Below are 18,522 nucleotides of genomic sequence, written 5' to 3'. Positions count from 1 at the left end.
CAAACCAAAACTGCATGACCAAATCATATTGTACAGTTCAATAAAAAGAACTACGTATTTATAAAGAAAAAGTAATTCGGGTATTGCCGAAATTAACCAAAATACTGACAATAAATAATAAAGTTTTCAAAAAAATAAAATAAATACAAGTTTGATTAATTCAACCATATTTCTAAGTACATTGGAATTGACATAAAGGACTGCGTTATAAAGCTTCCAAATATAACCATTTCTCCCGTAATACACCTACCTTAATTAAAATCAAATTAACTCGGAGGAAACCCGAGCAACCTAGTCTAATTAATAGATAATTAGGGAAATTCTAGAGTACGTCTATTAATTAGGAAACCTTCAAAATTTGTAATTAGTAGATAATTAAAAAATTAAATTAGATTTAGAGAAAGTAGGTTAGGTTGAAATATTCCAGCGCGAGGCATAGATATCATAACGAGGAGTCTAACATTCGCATTGTAATCTCGTGCGAGCGCGATTGCACGTGAGTATAATCATTTATAGACAGATTAAGTAGGCTAAGTGTCTCCATTACGAGTTCTTTCCACAGCTCATTAGAACACGAAATGCTTAATCTCTCTAATAATTAATTTTTGTTTTTATATGAACTTAACGTTAAGTTTAAATGGTATTTAAAAGGGGAACGGTTAATCGGCTTTATAATCAAATGTTCGACACCAAGCCGCTTAAATTGTAAGCGGTAAACACCTAAGTCCGAGAGAAATGAAGGGGGGGGGGGGATCCCAAGATAATATATTTGTACCGAAAATTTTGGAAATAGGACCTACGGGATTTTCTCCGTCCGAGCTACAAACATCTAGGCCTAACTCGATCCATTTCCCAGATATTTCAAATAATATTTTAGCAAAATTTGTTCTAAAATTAAATGGAACAAATGGGAATTCTCCCTTTTCTCTTATATTTTATCAGGAAACTAATTAGCGAATTCAATTAGATCTAAAGGGAAGCCCAAATTATACCTTTAATAAACAAAACGGTAGGCCAAACACTTTCACTCCATTAGCATGATACGCGCGTCCAGCATCTCTAGCCGCGCCATTTAGAGCTTTCAGTATCCCTTACAATAAAAAGCCTCTGTTTTATTTTTCCAAGTCCTTTAAGTCCACTAAACTTTCCAAAATATTATTTCTTATTCCGTATAAAGTGTTCCAGACTAACTCTAGCATAAATTTCAATTCGAAATGTCACTGAGCACAAAGCTAAACTCTACCTTAGACGCAAAGGGTTATCGATAGCTTTATAGGCGCTAACATTTCAAGATGAAATTTACAACTTAGCTCGAGCAAAACTTAACTTCCAACTTAAAGAGAAAACGTTTCAGTGGAAAATAAAAAAATAAACTTTAAAATGTGATAAATATCTCCAGATTTTTCGTATTTACCGGATTGCGAGGAGTGTGTGTGACCTAGTGAGTTCGAGTTTGCCGGGTTAATACGGCGAAAGGCAATTGGTAATAAATGTTACCAGAGAGTAAAGGCCTGTTACTTTATTACTAATCTATCCATGAACGAAAAACTACCAACTTTTAAAAGGGTTTCCATAGCTAGGAAACAAAGGGATGACGTATCATCCATTCTTTGCTCCAATAGAGATAAAAATAGGCTTAGTTATATCAGTAAAACCGTTCCCCGCCTTTAACTTAACTAGTTCTGAATCGAGAAACGAACTAAAGCGTACGCTAGAAGGGTCGGACATTAAAATCTAAAATCGTCTCCAGATGGTTGCAATTTCAACCTTGAAAAGAGTACCTTTTTCCTATCAAGTCTACGCAAATTTTACACTCCTTACAAGCTTGTAAATTAATTCAATAATTAAGCAACGCCAGTTCAAATATTCGTACAGTAAGGCTTATTTTATAAATATAGTGTCCGACATCACGATATGACTAAATTCCGTTGTCATGGTAACGAGAGAATGCGAATCTCCGGATAGGCAGCTAGCCGAAAGAAGGATGAATTGAAAGACAGACGGAGAGAGAAAGAGAGGAAAAAGGAGTTTAGGATTTTAGGTTCAATTCATCATTAGAGTGACATTAGCCTAATCGATTCAGGGCACGTTCAACGGACCGGAAAATCCTTCTTCCTTAAACCCCTAAAAATATAAAGGAAAAGATTCCTCCGGCCGTGTTTCTTCCTAAGCCGAATCATGAGCCCAAAATAAATCCCATCCCCCTCCCCCCGTATTAACCTGTTGGGGAAAATTCCCCATATCCGATTGCATAAACTTCCCCATCCATTTTAGTTATCAGTTCAAATACAAATATGTTTAAAATTCGATGGAATCAATCAATCGTACAACCATGTGATTTAAAAATTCGAGGAAACATAATTGGCTAGTATTTTCCTACTATCATTTAGTAGTTTTACCTCTAATTCCTGTATTGGACATATTTATACTGAATATTATCGCGTCTAACGGTAATTATCTATCTTAACTACACGTAACATTTTCTATAATTGTAGGGGGAAACCACTAGACTATAGTAGAATAATACTATTACCCTATTTTCGTCCTTTTAACTAGGGTGGGCGGGGGAAAGCCCCTACATTATGGTTGGAAAATACCATACACGTGTTTCGTTAAACAAATCTTGAACTATTCAATTGTTTCTCCACGTCACAGTCACGTTATACATTTCCTTAATTGGTGTTTACTAGGATGAAAACCCCAGTACTAAATGAATAGAATTGTATCTTCTCTTCAGTCTTTAGAAATTTAATATCTAACAACTCTTAAAAGCGAAATAAATGAATCTACGCGTAAGATTCGGCGTGAAAAGCGAGAAAGAGATCTTGCAAGGGTTTATATTTGGGAGTAAGAGGACTAAGAGCCAAGAGGACTCCGATAATTAACCCGGGGGCAACCAAAGAGAGCTATATGGACCAAGTATAAGGTTAACTGGGGAGGGGGGGGCGGCTTTCTAAATTCTTACGGAGATTAATTACGAGTGGGTTTAACCGAATCCCTTTCTCCAACACACCGAATTCCGAATTACGAATTACGCGCTCTGATACAAAAGGTGAGAGACAAAATTAAGCAACTATCTTCAATCAAAAACGTTCACTACGCCACGGAAGTTCACCGACAGACGGCGCTGCTGGCAAAAATATTGGCACGAATGTAATTAATATTCATCAAAGCATATACGCTTACTGAAAACTAAATACGTCATAAGTAAAAATAATTGTTCGTTAACTTTTAGAAAACAGATTTCCCTGACAGTTCCAGGTTGTTTCCCTGATATTTTCAGGTGAAATGTTATTTTTAGTTGCAACCTTACTCGAGCCTTAAAATTTTCCCTGATTTCCCTGAATTTTACTAAAAATTATAAATTTCCCTGAGTTTTCCCTGAACATTATAAATTTCCCTGAGTTTTCCCTGAATTGTTAGTCATCAATTTATCCCCCTGACATTTCCAGGTTCTCTAGACTATGTTAAAACAGCATCAGTAACGGGTGATCAAATCAAATTAACCATGGTCAAACTAAGAATAATCAGATATATTTTAGAAATTATTAGACTTTGTGAAGATACGTTGTTCTACCACCATCCAAGGCAAATATTCAACGCAACCAGGCGTAATATCCCCAATGCGAGGGAGGACACAGTCATACAGAGAAAGAGAGGAAAGGAATTGTTCAGTTCAGGTTACAAAGCAACGTATATACGAGATGGCCAGGGGCAAAATCTAGAACGACGAAGGACGGGGTGTACTAAAATGCAACTGGCAAGACGGAAAATAATTATAGGAAAAGATAACACAACTTTTGGGTATTATTTGAAGAGAGCTCAACAAAAGTGAGTGTATATACGTGCGGGCACTGTTCCTTCCTTCAATTGCCCAGCCGAGTTAAACAACTGCAATTAGCCCGGGCTTTCCTAAGAGACACGAACGTTTCATCCTCGTCACTTCTCCAGTTCCCCTTTTTCGTACCACACCACCATGGCGAAGATGACCGGGAACATTTGGAAACTATATAATATAGAGTATCCCATCCGGTTGCCGGTATATATTCAAAGATAAAGGCTTATTTCTGATTGGTGGTGCATACGTTGGATATGTACGAATAGTAATAGGTAGCTGGGTGGCAAAGTTAATGGGAAACCGAGACCTATAGTCTCGGTCCAAATTAAGCGAAAGGGTTCATTTCAAAGAGTGCTTCCATCGCGTCTTGTATCGTATACGACCTCATTTTTGTAATCCGACAAACAACCGACCGACCGACTAAGGTGAATCAAAGGGATAGTCGTAAGGGATTCTTCAAATTAATCAATTAAATTGATGGTGGTAGGACCAAGGATTATTTAAAATGTCTAGATATTTTAAATAATCATTGGTAGGACAGTGGGAGGGTTCTTTGGACGATTTCTACTCGAAAATGTAAAATATTCTTTTTGTAATTTAAGCTCAATTTTCAGAACCAACTTAGTACGACTACCACTTTAATTTAACCAAATTAAAAATGCAAAATAAGAGTGCGTGCAAGCTACAAATATCTTGGAAACTTCAATGAATTTCAAACTTTGCTTTAATTTAAACGTAAGGTTGGCATTTCCCTTAATTTCTAAACTGTATTTTAACTTGGTATATTATAGTTGGTATACGGGGCATACCTGAGCTTGAAACTGGCCTATAATTGCTTTATTACTTTTAGAAGCTCCCAAATAAAGGGGACCAAGAAAAGGAACGTAAAAGGGGAAACAACAAACGGTGCGGAATTTAATAAACATTCTCTCTGGAATGAAACTGTATATAGGGCTCTTTTATATTCCGGTATTATAATACAATTTTACTTATAGATAGAGAAGAGTACATATATAGTTTAAGGCACTTGGGAATGTACATTGTTTTCGGTTTATACTGTCTTATTTCGATATGGTCTATCATTTATTCTCTCTCAAGTCCGTATTTCCTTTAATGTTTCATTCATAAGCTAATGAATTAAAAAAGTTTGCAATCTTAGTGAAAATGGACTCGAAGTTAGCCTTGCAGAAATTATTATTTAAAACTATGGGTATGAAAAACAGCGTTTACAAATTTTACCCAGGGCCATGACCCCAAAATTAATCTAAATACCAACAACACGTTCTAACCCCTTTAACCTTAACCTTTGAACTTTCCCCCAAAAAACCAAGCATTAATTTATTTAGGAAGTATTTTTATTTGGCTCAATTATTAAACCGATTATATTTTAATTGAATCTTTACCTCTAGGGAGATTGGGATGTTGGAAAAATATAATCCCTCTGAACCACAAATTAATTAATCATAGGCCGGCTTTACCCAATTCCCATTCTTTCAGATATGCATATATATTTTCTGCAATGTAGAGAATGCAATGCGACGAGGGAGGGAGGGGGGGGGTGGTTATGAACTGAACTGGAAGCTCGCAATTCCGCGAACCGATCCGACGATCCGTATATAAGCCGCGGAGCCTCGAAAAACCAGAGAAAACTATTTTTCAGTCTGGAACGTGCCTAAATCCTAATTAAACTGAAGCGCGGGAAATAAAGGCGGGATTCCGCGCGCGTGCTACGGGGGCGCGAGGAAGTAAAACAGGCGGGAAAATATTGTATAGAGACGCACGTGCTAGACTCAAACACGCGCGCATATATATGCATACATACAACCTGATGGCGAAACAACTCGAATAGAGTGGCAAAGAATAATGTTAAAAATTGTCCTCTTTCGGATCTTGAATATTATATTTTTCTCTTACTTCGGTTCTACAGTACTCTTGGAAAGCATTTATTTTAAGTATTTTTTCAATGGAAAAACACCCTTTTCTAAGCTTGAAACTCAAAGTATATAGGGAGCAATCGGATTTTTAGACAAAAAACCCGGCTATAGCTCCGGCTGACGCTCAAGCATATGTTGTTAACAATAACAGGCACGTGCCAAGGCCCAATATAAGCTCGTAACTATATGAAAGTCGAACGTGGCGCCCAAAAATATAGGGTGCCAAATACACCCGGTCTATTGAAGCCAACGCGCGCAAAAAAAAACAAGGAGTTTGAAATCGATGTTACACCTTTCCCCACCCCATCCCGCCGTGACGTATCTTCACCCTTAAAAGGAGTGAAAAATACCTTTCTCCAAAGGGAAAACCGAACCTAACTAAGAATGAATTTCACGGTTAGTTGGATGTCTGCTATACGGATACCCCTTGTCCTGTTGGAAGAGTTAAGAGATATAGAAAACAAGCGCGAAGACTGCATGGAATAAAAGACACCGTGAGAAAGCTGCTGGATAAAGAGAAGCGGGAAGCCCAAGAGCGGGGATGGAGACTGAGTGAAGCCGCTTCGAGGATGAGGATGCCTGGTTTCCCGTAGCAACGCCATCCATAGTCAGAACGTATAACGGATAATAGACAGTTCTACTCTATAGGTGGGCCATGCAGCGTGGTTCGGATTAAAAAACACTTCAGCGCGTTCAAGGCATCGAACGTATCCCCCGTAAAATCGGTCGAGATTAGAGATCCGAAACACACGGTAAATCGGAACGGACGAACGATGGGCGGCTTATAGGTCTTTGAGTTGGCAAGCCATATCATCCTTCCCCTTTACCCGGCCCGGAATTCAGAGATCGGGAAACTATAGCTCTCTCTCTAACAAACGCGCTTACTAAGCCCACCAGATTAAGCTTCAAGCTTCCCATTTCCAGATAGACAGATACCAACCATATCCCACTCTATATATACCCAAGTTCACTCTTAAAGGTACTCCAACAACGATACCAAAGTAATTCATGCAGTTTATATTCCCTTTAAATAATGTTGTAGGTAGTTGAAAGGAGCCCGCCACGTGCTATTGTCGGAGAGAACTTATAAAAGGGGCGTAATATAATATAATATATAGAATATTAATCCCCAGGTATATGTTTAAGAACCACGTGAAATCCGAACTAACTCACGTGAGACTTGGTTGGGGCTCGTTTTAGAACAATATGAATTAAGAGCGGTCATGGAAGCGTTGTTTTCAAAAATCCATATTTATCCCCCCCCTTGGGCAACCCCCGCTAGCTCTTAAGATCCCCCTCGTTAATTTTAATATAATCCAGCAGGGTTATAATTAGGAATATGATAATTTCATGCGCGTTAATTTAACCACCACTCTTTATTTTAAAGAAAATAAATAAGATTAAAAATTATAATGGCATAAAAACTGAAGTGGTTTTATTATTAAAACAGCCCCATTTTACTCGGGATTCGGGCAAGTAATCGTTCCACCGATTACCAGTACCGAATAGGTATACAATCACCATGACCTGAAGAGCTAGGGACGGCCATACCTCATTGTATTGCAATAGTAATAAATAATGAAGTTACAAAGATGGTAGGTGCATGGGTACATCGAAAGAAATAATAGGGGAAACGAACAGAAAATCTCCGGAGATTTTCTACGGATTTACAGGAACAGCCCCCGAAAAAAAAGGATTATAAGAATAACCCCCCCCCCCTCCCAAAAAAAAAAAAAATAAGAACGTAGACAAATTATTTCTAAGCGGGACTTAACGTTAAGCCAACCTTCAGGGTTGTTACAAATCCATCTTTCAGAAAAAAGTCATCTAAGTTCAGGGTGTAATAGACCTCGGCGTAAAAAATGGGGTAGGCAACATTCAGTCTGCTAAATCGAACCACTTACCCATACGTGATTGGTGGTTGAATTCTCACAGACAGATATAGGGTAAGGTTAAAGTAGGGGTGGGTAAGATGTCTGTATGTAACTACAATTCGTCGACGAAACAGAGCTTGAGTCCCTTGGTAAGATCGGTCATTCTTCGATCGAAACATGGATGGTACAATACGAGAGATTGGGTGGGGGGGGGCAAGAGGGGGTCGAGGGGGGGTGAAAGGTTAGGTATAGAATCAAAGCCGAAAGTAATGACAGAGATTGAGTCGGAAAGAAAGCCCGTTTAATAGCCCTACAATCAATCATATATAAATCTAATACAGAAGCTCCTAAAAAGAAAAAAATTATATAAAAGATGTGCTCCATACACTTCTTATTACTCTGTAGAGCCTGCAGCCCTGCATGGGCTAAAAACAACAAATGGATCGCTTCAACGCCGAAAGATTGAGTGAATACATTGGATAAGACCGTAATAAGGGGTAACACCCAATACCGGACTAGGACTGGTCATTTCGGGTTACAAGAATAGAAGGAATAGGATAAAATAAAAAAAAAAATTAGGGCTAATCTTGAAGATTATTAATAAGAATGACAGATGGATGTCCGAAGTAAGTCCATAGATCCACCAAGATGGCGGACAATGACACTCCCAATTGTGACTTCCCTGGCCTTTCCCTGATACTAATATGTTCTCGGAATTTTGGGAGAGGGCGGCCATTTTGGATATCACCCTAAACGAGTACCTACAACTACTTACAAAAAAATGGAAAATAATTTGTATCTAATTGAACAATACCCTACATCGTAAGGAATAAACAAAATACTCCCAGTAAAAAAATAAATTTAAGCTGACCTAAAAACAAAATAATGCATCCCCATCCAAAGTGTTAGTAGCTAGCTACGAAAGAAAACGATATTATAGTTTTCAAAATGAAACGTTTGCCATGAGGAAAAGAATAAATAAAAGGCGTGAAAAAGGATGAAGAAAATGAAGGGGCGATTAGGGCAGGCGGCAAACTGAGAAAAAGATCTCGGGCATCCCATCACGCGATCCTTCTCACAGCCCAGCCTCTTACAATCCTTTTCCCATAATACAAATGCTCCCTCCTTACTCCTCACCCCCAAGCAACTTTTTCATTTTACAAACAAGATTTCCTCAACAAATTCCCAGCTATTTTTCAAAGTTTCTCATCGTATATAAAATCGTTTGGGATATCTAATGCCTTCCTCAGTCTTGGGGGAGAAAAAAACTAAGAGTTTTCAGTTTTTCACGGATTATCCTGGGGCAGGGAATTCATTTAATTCTATTAACAATATTTAAAATTAATTGATTTATTTAAGATCAAGTTCATAAGACATGCTCCGTAATTTTGTCACTGGTTACAAACTGGAGCTTGTCATGAAATAAATGAGGACTTATGAGGTAGGTCAAAGGCTTAGTACAGACTAAATAGGACCTAGATGGAAGTCCTGCAAAATTAACCACCGAGTGTAGTTATTCAACGGGGAAAATGAATAAATTCATTGCCCTATTGTAGGTGTAGAAGCAGAACATCCGTTTCGAAGAAAATCCAAGTTCATACTGTAAATCTTTCATATATATCGTAATAGCAGTTCGTATCATTTCTCCCTGGATTTAACTCTTTAAAAAGGTAGATATCTGCCACTACCCTCGGAATTTTGATGAGAAAGCTTAGCAAGGCTGTTGCCTTTGACTGTATTAAACTCTATTGAAAGATAACGCGCGATGCCACTACTCCGCATAGCGAAGAAAGGGAATGTAAAAAGAAACCCCTAATACATTCGTAATCAAAGAAGGAATACGTGTAAAGTCAGGGCGATTCCACCGGGAATTACGTAGTCCCCGCCTTTCCCTTTATTAAATCTCTGAACGCGAATATTGGCGGACTCGAAGAAAAGAGGGTTTCTTTTGTAGGGCTCTTAAATTAAAAGAACATCGATTTTTTCCCGCCTTTTTTTTTTGGCGGGAAACTGGGTGCGAAGAAAAGGGGGAGGGGCCTTTCTATTTAAGATGTTTTCGCAGCAACGGACATTCTTTTCCTGCACAGGGTCTTAGAAAATTTCGGGCGAAAAATCTCTTTTGGGGATTCCCAATGCGCCAGGACTCCTTTTTCAAAAGCTATAAATAAAATGCTACCATATGTTGCAGCTGATGCTAACGTTAACCCTATAGGTCAAACAAAGGAATGGCAAAAATTGCCATTAAGTAATTTTAATATCTACACGAGTTTTAGCAGTGAATAATAAAAATAAATGAAGAGCTTAGCTAGCTAGTATCATAAGTTCATAAGATATGTTCCTTCCATAAGTTTGTCCCTGGTAACTTAGAAACTGGAGCTTGTAATTTTGAAGTGATTGAAGTAGGTCGTAGATTCAGGGTAAAGCGAGGGACGCCTGGTGAGACGCTGCTGTCAAATTTGGGTTTTGTAATGCAGACTAAATAGGACCTAGATGGATGTCCTGCATTCAAAATTAACCACCGAGTGTACTTGTAGTCGTTTTCGAACTAGGTAGAGCTGTAAGTCTCTAACATTATGAAGTAAGTATCATACTTATGGAACAAATCTAGCCTGGCCTCCTGGTGTAAATGGTATCAATCCTCATAGTCTAAAACCATGCATCGCCAATTTAAAATTTTCACCGATTAAATGGATAGTCGCAAATTTCCCAAAAAAAGCCTTCAAAGAAAAAAAAGGGTTTCAAGATAAGGTATTTAGCTATCTTTACGGAATAAAAAATGTGCCTGGGAAAACCGTATTTTTTTTTCTTACAGTACAGTACAGCAGCGGAAAAAAGGCTTAGTTAAGTCGTATTTTATCGGGCAAAATTTACCCCCCCCGCTCCGCCCCCATTCTGTTCAATCGACTCTTATCTGAATTTACAGCTTCTCTTTCTACGGTAACATCCCCTTCCCTAAGTTTTTGGGAGTAAAAGTAAAAATATCGCCCAGAAATAAAGACAGGGGTTTTTACTCTTTTTTGTCTTTTTATCTTCGCATTCTTGATTAATGTTTTCGAGTTGAAATTAGTTGAGCGTGAAATAGGGAAACCATCTACGATAGCCCCTACAAATACCCCAACTTCAAAAACGTGCAAGATGTCGTTGCATTTCAAACCCCCCCCCCCCCCAACAAAAAAACTATTGGGCATAAAAATAAATTCGACTTCATTTTTGATCGAAACCGTTTGTTCAGACAACAATAAAAATACATCTTTTGTTTTCGAAAGTTTCGTGTCAATTTTTCCATTCTTTTCTTTAAAATATTCCGTTTTTGGGAATTTAACCGATAAAAAAACGTATTGTATATTTAGGCTACCTCTTTCTTTGTTTCAAATAATAAAGAATTCATAAATTTTTTCTCTTTCTCTCTCTGTCCCATTCTCACAAATGAATTTGAAACGTCTGGATTTAATACTTATTATTTTATTATTTGGGAGTTTTTAATATTGGATGCAGCAAATGTTCTTTCATTAATAAATTACTGTATGTCCCTTACAAGAGAGTTTGGAAAGATTTAATCAGAATTATCCACTGAACTAATTTGCCTAGTAATTTTGTACAAAAACAAGAAATGGTTTGAATCCTCCTAGTCCGAAAAGTACGTATTTTAAGCTACCATTAATTTTTTGTACTATTTCAACTCCTTTGTTATTAATTCTCTCTGTGTTCTTCTACTTTATATCCCTCCAACCATTTCAACTCCTCTTATTATAATTCTTTCTGGATTCTAGGCCCGGATAAAAGGTAAAAGTTCATCTTCGTGAGGCGCGTACCCCGGGATTCCCGTCTCACTCGCAAAATGCGTCATAAACCAAGCTTAAAAGCTTTGAAATAGGAATTACCCTTCTATCTGGTGAAACCTTACGGAACTCCGATGCTCCAGACTTGGAGTTTAAGTAAAAAATAAGAAAGTTGTAAGCCGCAGTAGCAGTAGCGACCGTTGGTCCATTCGTGGCATGGTTTCTATAGAAGGGACAAGGAAGAAAACGGAAGAGAAAGTGGTACGGAAGGAGAAAGAAATAAGAATGGGTTCCCTCCGATTTTAATCCTATCAATATGGGGCTTTGAAAAGAAATGGGATTTCGTCTGCCACAGTCAGTATACGTGACCGATGACGCAAAAAGAAAGAATATTTCTCGCTTGCCTGCCTCACTGCTTACTTCCCTAAAGTCTGCTCTTAGGCACTGAGAAATTACTTCGTATTTAAACCATCATATAATTTAAATTAAACCATAATACGCCTTAATTCAAAACTTGTTAAAAATTAAATTAATTACATAGTACGGGAGATTTTTAATAATAATCATCTTTGGTCATTTCAATTAAAGTCCCTCAAATAGTATAATAACTGTGCTCGGACGCTAAGGAATTTCCCAGGACCTATTTGACCCGCATCTGAATTTCTGTCTTTTATTTTATTTTCAATTTATAGAAATTTCTCTTAAATTTTATTTAAAAGAAATATTTTAGGCAATCATTCGAACCAACGAATTCCGGGATTGGTTTATGGAACTTCTAAGTACAAAATCAAGAACTCCTACAAGATCTAAGAACGCTTTTCTTTCAATTCTCAGACTTTTCCGGGGCACAGCGTGGTACCCGTATCAACACTACTTGGCGCCGAACTATAGAGACTTATAATAAAAGTTCGGACGACGACAAGCCAGTTGTAAGAGTTGTAACCAAAAGAAAAATTAAGTCTTTGAAAGAGACCTTGGGAATGATAAAGAACGGGAAAAGGACGTGGTCAAGCTGCCTAAATCGAAGATGTGATCGAACAATAACGGTCTTTCAAGTCGGTTACCCAATGTCACTCGATCCCTTTTCGCTATTAACCTTTCAACCGATTTATCCCGGCTTCCTTCCCTCAACGCCGCCGCCATTCAAAGACCGGACTGGACTGGTCAGCGTTAAAAAAGGCGGGAACTACACTATTGGCGGTTATACTTCCGAGGGGGGAAACACTAACGTACATTTAGGTAATCTAAGCGTCACAAAGTGGACTTGACCAACGAGAGTGGCTTACCCCTCGGACGGACATAGACCCAAACCACGTAACTCGGCAAGATAAAGAGAAATATTCCACGCACCGTACGGTGATGATCTTTTTCCTTTAGAATAGATCATCTCAAATGCAGAGTTCAATAATAATTTCCCTAAGATATAGCAAGCTCAATTACCCGGCGACTTTGAAATGTCATAACTCTACATTAACTACAGTTCCGGGGACATCCTTAGCCCTAAATGTCCTCTATCCAATGATACAAAACACTTTTGCCAAACTCAACCCGGGCATCTGGATAATCAGCTAACCAAAATTTAACATGACCTCGAGAGAAGTCAACGTAGACGCATATTGAACTTGGGAAAAGAGACGAAAGGGAAAGTTCTAAGGAAAGGAAGGACCGTAAGACTTTGAACGGACACGAGCCATCATTTAGGTCACCATTGAGGAAACCGCCGAAGTCGCCGCCATTCCGGCTTTTCCCCCCTATTAAAGACATTGGGGTCGCTAACCATATAGATAACCCAAGCAATATGGTCCGAAGGCTAAAGGTTGTCCCGTAAAAGTCACCTACCACCCACCCACGCACCCCGTGTCCCTTAACAGCGCCCGCCTTTTCCCTTCATTAGTTGGACTAAAGTAAACGCGGCGCCCAGCAATTGGACGCTAGAACTCAAAGGGAAAAAGAGGGAATTTCCGAATCCGGATGGACGACGGAGCTCAGCTCATGGTCCTTTCAAGGGAAAAAGTGATAAAAGGGGCATAATATAGATTATAGAATCGCTACATTGCCTATGGAGGAACGGATCTCGATAAATCTTCACGGGGAATCAAAAGATTCCATGGGGTTTAACCTCTTGGATTCATCAATTGTCCCGCTTTACTAAAACTAAGTCCAGATTCTCAACCAAGCAAGAAAAGTTTTTGGGAAGTTACGCTTTCTAAAGTGATTGTGAAAGAAAATATTCCACTGCCCCACTAACCCTAACCAAGGCCCGGGTAGACTGGGAATGGGAATATTTTAATATCACGTTAGTAACCCTTTGAAAAAATGTACGAAAGAAAGAAATTACTGAAGTAAAAGAGGTCGACTGTAATGTACTCTGTTAAAATAAATTTATGCGCTCCGAATATGTCCAGGACAAATTTATACGCGTACATAACTTATATCCAAAAAATGCTACTAAAATATCCCTTGCCCCCCAAAAAAACATTATGCAGAGCCTAGTCAAGTTCCTAACTTCCTATTCGTTGAACTTTAACCCCTGGACCGTGATATCATATTCAGTAAATTATAACTTGCGCCTAGGCTAAAAAGCATTTTTTTCCCTCTCCCTTCTGGAATCTAGGACGACATCAATTTTATCCCAAAGGATTGTTGGGTTTATGATTTAAGAACTATATTGAAATATAAACCTAAGTTTCTAACTCAAAATCAAGAATAAAATATGACATGAGGAATGAATCTGCATTTATCTATGGTTGCGCATTACTTATTAAATTAAAATTGCACTTACATTTCATCAGATTGAAGTTCTAGTTGGTTTTTCAATTACTGATGACAAGGCTTAGCAAATCAACGTCGGAATGATCAGATGATGATGACAGATGAGCGAACTAGGCGGGAATCTTTTTTTTTTTTCTTTTTTTTTGGCGCGCTTCATCTTGGTTTGGATCCGAATTGAACTGAACACAAAAATGCCGCCGGTCGCAGCGAAAACCAAAATGGAGGAAGACACGATTGGGCGGGAAAATTTTAACCAGAGTCATTGTCATTGTGTCTGACTTCTTTTCTCCCTGGTTTGACCGAATAATTAAGCGAAAACACACAAATTTATCCGATTTAATTAGAAACATAACTAAGGTTAATCGCGCCAAAATTGTAGCTGACGAATAATGTCTATTGGTTATGGTATAACACGATAAGCTATTAACTCGTTATAATTATTATCACTAATGTACACATCAATTTAAAACCTTTCAGACTAATTTTAATAAACCATTCTGACAATTTTTAAGACGGTACTTTAAAAGAAGGCATATTAATCTTTATTTTACTCACATTTCGGGTTGCTTATCGTCGAAAATGAGCGATTTATGGCTAAATTACGGAGCGAGATTAAGGTAGCCCAATGGTTAATTCATGCGCTTTTTTCGGTACTAATGGGGAATTGGCGGGATGGCTACCAACCTACCGGAAAAGAAGATGATCACGTAATGAAGATTCATCCTAATTGGTCCGTTCCCCACCCCTGATAATTCAAATAGGAAAATCGGTTATTTTTAAACGTAAATTACAACAGGGCAATTAAATTATGATAGAGCTTTAATAATTATGGTTTTAAATTGCGAAAATTCACATCCGATTTTTGAACAGCCTTCCACTTGTAGCAGTTGGAGTTTGGAGTTAGGGGAATCCAAATAATAAATTTTAACAGAAGAAAATAGGGGAAGTACGTATTCTTAGCTATTTCGCGAGACGTCACTTTATCGGTTTTTTCGCGCCACTGAATATCCGCTTTTTTTGGCGGGAAACCGCGGATGAATACAAGAAACTATTTTCTTCGAAGGTTCGTCTGCTATCCAGCTGAATGCTGATTTTGTTATGGTACCTGATTTCTTGAGTTTACTATGGCCGAGGCTTAACGAGTCACTCGAATTTGGCGAAAAATCGACTTGAATACCTTTAGTTTTGCCTTTAAAACTTGTCTGGCTTTTCTTGTCACTAGTTTCACGATATACTAAATTACACTGGACAGAACTATCCATTTTTAACTCTTAATTGAACGATAACTTTCAATGTCAATCTACCCGGTCGAAAGAAGGACGGAAATCGTCGTCTATACTCTGTAGTTCAATTTCTCACGGTATGGTGGCGCACCTTCAAAAATTTCTATCGGTTCTCTGCCTATCTCTGATTGGCCAATTTAAAGCGATAGCTTGTTTCTGGGAGAGAAGGACGACTTGCACTAGCTAAAGGTACGAATACGTACTTCCCCTATTTTCTTCTGATTTTAATAAATGTACTATTGTCTTGATACACGTGTTTTTCAATAAGAATAGTTGCGCCAAAAGATGGCGCGTAGGAATTCCGCGGGATTTTTAAAAGTCCCAAAATGCTTATGATCTGGTAATCATGCTGCAAAATAGAAATCACCTAAAAAGTTAATAATAATTTGAAAAACTCTGAAGATAGGCTAAAAACTTACGGTAAAATAGTAAAAGGAATCGATGGTAATATTCGTCCCTTGAAATTTGGATGGATTTTCTAAATCATTCAGTAGCAATTTCAACAGAGACCCTGGAAATGATGGAATCAGAGAAAAAATAAATAAATAAGCAAACAAAAATGAACTGAAACTGCTAAATTAACAAATTTAAATCAAAGAATTCAAAGACGTAGTCGTTTAGCGCCTTGAAAGGAATAAAAACTCTCCTAAAATCTATGACAGCAAAGAGCTAATAGAAATTTCGCTTCTTCATACAGACAAGAAACGTTTCTTTCGAAAGACAGCCTTAATTTTGTTTTTACAAGTCGCTAAAGAACTTCACGAGGGAAAAAAATGCACTTAATCAGCAAAAATACAAGCTCTGAAAACTAATTTAAAAAGTTTTTATGACAGAATTAAAAAAGCGGCAATTTTAATGGGATGGAGAAGGGGCATAGCCAAGAGAGATTCGAATCCTTGGAGATCTTTGCCCGGGTTTGCAGCAAGGCAGCAAGAGCAAATTAAGCGAAGGGACTCACCGCCGATGGGTTGAGAAAAATCGCGGTACATTTGAGCGAAGAATGCTTCGTTTAACTTCTCCAATCGAGGGTAAACCGTGCCGACCCAAGGGGGAATTATTTTGCCATGAACTTTCTGAAAACATAATGAGAAGTGATTAGTCCGAGCGAGAATCGCTCAGGAATACATTTTAAAGAAAAAAAATATAATTAGTGAAAAAGGAAAAGCTTCATTTAAAAAGATTTTACGAGCCTACTAGTATAGATAGACCTTTTTCAAAAAGGACTGCTGGCGTTGGACCCAAAAAGACTACAGCGCAGGCGCCGAAAAGAGAGATGGAAGGCAAAGTCTTACCCCCTGTCTCTTCCCCCTTAGTTTTATCGAAAAGGCTTAAAGAAAACAAGACGCTCAAACACTAGACTCTACCACGACTCCTGTAAAGGATCTATTCTACTAAAAATAGAATGCATTGCATTTTGAGTTCCTAGGTTCAGCCTCTCTTTGGCAAAATACATCCGTTTTAAAATTAACTAAGTTCTATACCTATTTAAAAGGGGGTTTTTTTTTGTCTCCAACTCGTGCGTATGTAATTAATTTTAATTACCTCGCAAAGTAAAGTATCGTATAGATCTAGGGCATCGTATACACTCTCCAATTGTAAGCCGCTACCCTTCCTGCAGTCCTCCAAGAGATTCTTGGCGGGGAAAAGAACAGAAAAAAACAATCAATTTACAAAGAAAGTTAAGAGCAATTTAACTTAAAATCATCTTGTTAATATTTAAATGAATTGAAAGTAATTTTCGTTCCATTAAGATTAACTCTATTTAAAACTTAATTATTTATCTTACTTAAAGGAGATAAAACGGTACCCTGACCTTTCTATAGTATTTATAGTGTCATAGGTTAGGCTTAGGCTTAAGTTAGGACTAGATTAGGTTCAATGAGAGGTCAAGTTGCCTATACTAAGTTGATTTTGAGATGAATTAAGTTACGATATATTTTAAGTTCTATCTTGAAATCAATACTAACTAACTAACCGACAAGAATTGGTCATCAAAACCCAATGTGGGCGTTTCGCCATAGAGAGGATGTAGGTCATCAACGTAACTGTTGTATAAAGCCTGAAAAAAAATTAATTAAAAATTGCACTTTCACATAATAATTTTTAACATAATTTTCTAACCCCATCAGATTCGGGCGATAATGAAAAGGTGACTACGGGTTGAGTACAAGCTCCATCAGGGTTGTTATTAAGTATTTTGCACGCGGAATCAGGGTAAATCGCGGATAACATGGAGTAACCACTCTGAACGCACCGTGGAATGTAGGAACTTCGAGACAGTACCTGCATTTATTAATAAAAATAGGTGTACAGTTTTCACGCCCCCGAAGTAGAACGTTTAAACAATGACGGGTTTATCACACTCATATTCAACAGGCGCACTAAATTCACACCCCCATAGACTCATACAACACTATGTGACACATTACTTAGTAGAGGTTTATGTACCACCTGTAAACTTAATATAAACCGCTCAGCGTATAATTTTAGAACTGAAACCTATACACTTCACAGAGATTTAGTCGGTCGTAGAATATTACTTTGTATTTCAACTTTTGGTTGGTTGAAAGAAGTATACAAAAATAATCTTACCTTTCTATAATCACGAACTAGATATCCATTGTATCTTTCTTTGATGGCGTATCCATAGTTTTTCATTTGAATTACACCATCCTAATTAATGCTTATCTTAATTAAACCTATTATTTCCCCTTTTTTGTTGGCAGAATTTAACCTGGGTTAGTTGACCTAATCCTAAGGCGAGAAATTCTTTGTTAGGATCTGATGGGTACGAGTTAGCGTAAGGTGTCCTTTTTCCGTGTCTCGAAATCTAATTAATCATCAAATATTAATGTTTAATTAACTCCTAAGTATTCGTAATTGGATCCGATTTTAACATGAATTTTGTAAAAAGTTTAAAAACGTCTCGTGAATTTTGTTAAAAGTTTTAAAACGTCTTGTGAATTTTGTGAAATGTTTAAAAATGTCTCGTGAATTTAGTAAGAAGTTTAAAAACATCTCGTGAATTTTGTTAATAGTTTT

General features: G+C 37.7%; 1 protein-coding gene across 1 annotated transcript; it reads right to left on the bottom strand.

Moving 5' to 3' along the window:
- Positions 1-15,688: 15,688 nt before the first annotated feature.
- On the bottom strand, positions 15,689-17,861 carry LOC149709722 (prostatic acid phosphatase-like). Its single transcript, XM_089860739.1, has 6 exons — positions 17,602-17,861; positions 17,456-17,539; positions 17,023-17,112; positions 16,439-16,553; positions 15,900-15,991; positions 15,689-15,829 (listed from the first exon to the last, which is right to left on the bottom strand). Exons 1-6 carry the CDS (start codon positions 17,767-17,769, stop codon positions 15,689-15,691), a joined length of 690 nt encoding a protein of 229 aa, XP_089716865.1. The 5' UTR covers positions 17,770-17,861.
- Positions 17,862-18,522: the final 661 nt, after the last annotated feature.

Source organism: Phalangium opilio, unplaced genomic scaffold (genome assembly GCF_054372755.1).
Source record: "Phalangium opilio isolate 3A_F unplaced genomic scaffold, DU_Popi_V2 ptg000011l_1, whole genome shotgun sequence".
Taxonomy (NCBI): domain Eukaryota; kingdom Metazoa; phylum Arthropoda; class Arachnida; order Opiliones; family Phalangiidae; genus Phalangium; species Phalangium opilio.
This window is presented reverse-complemented; position numbering and strand designations above follow the sequence as displayed.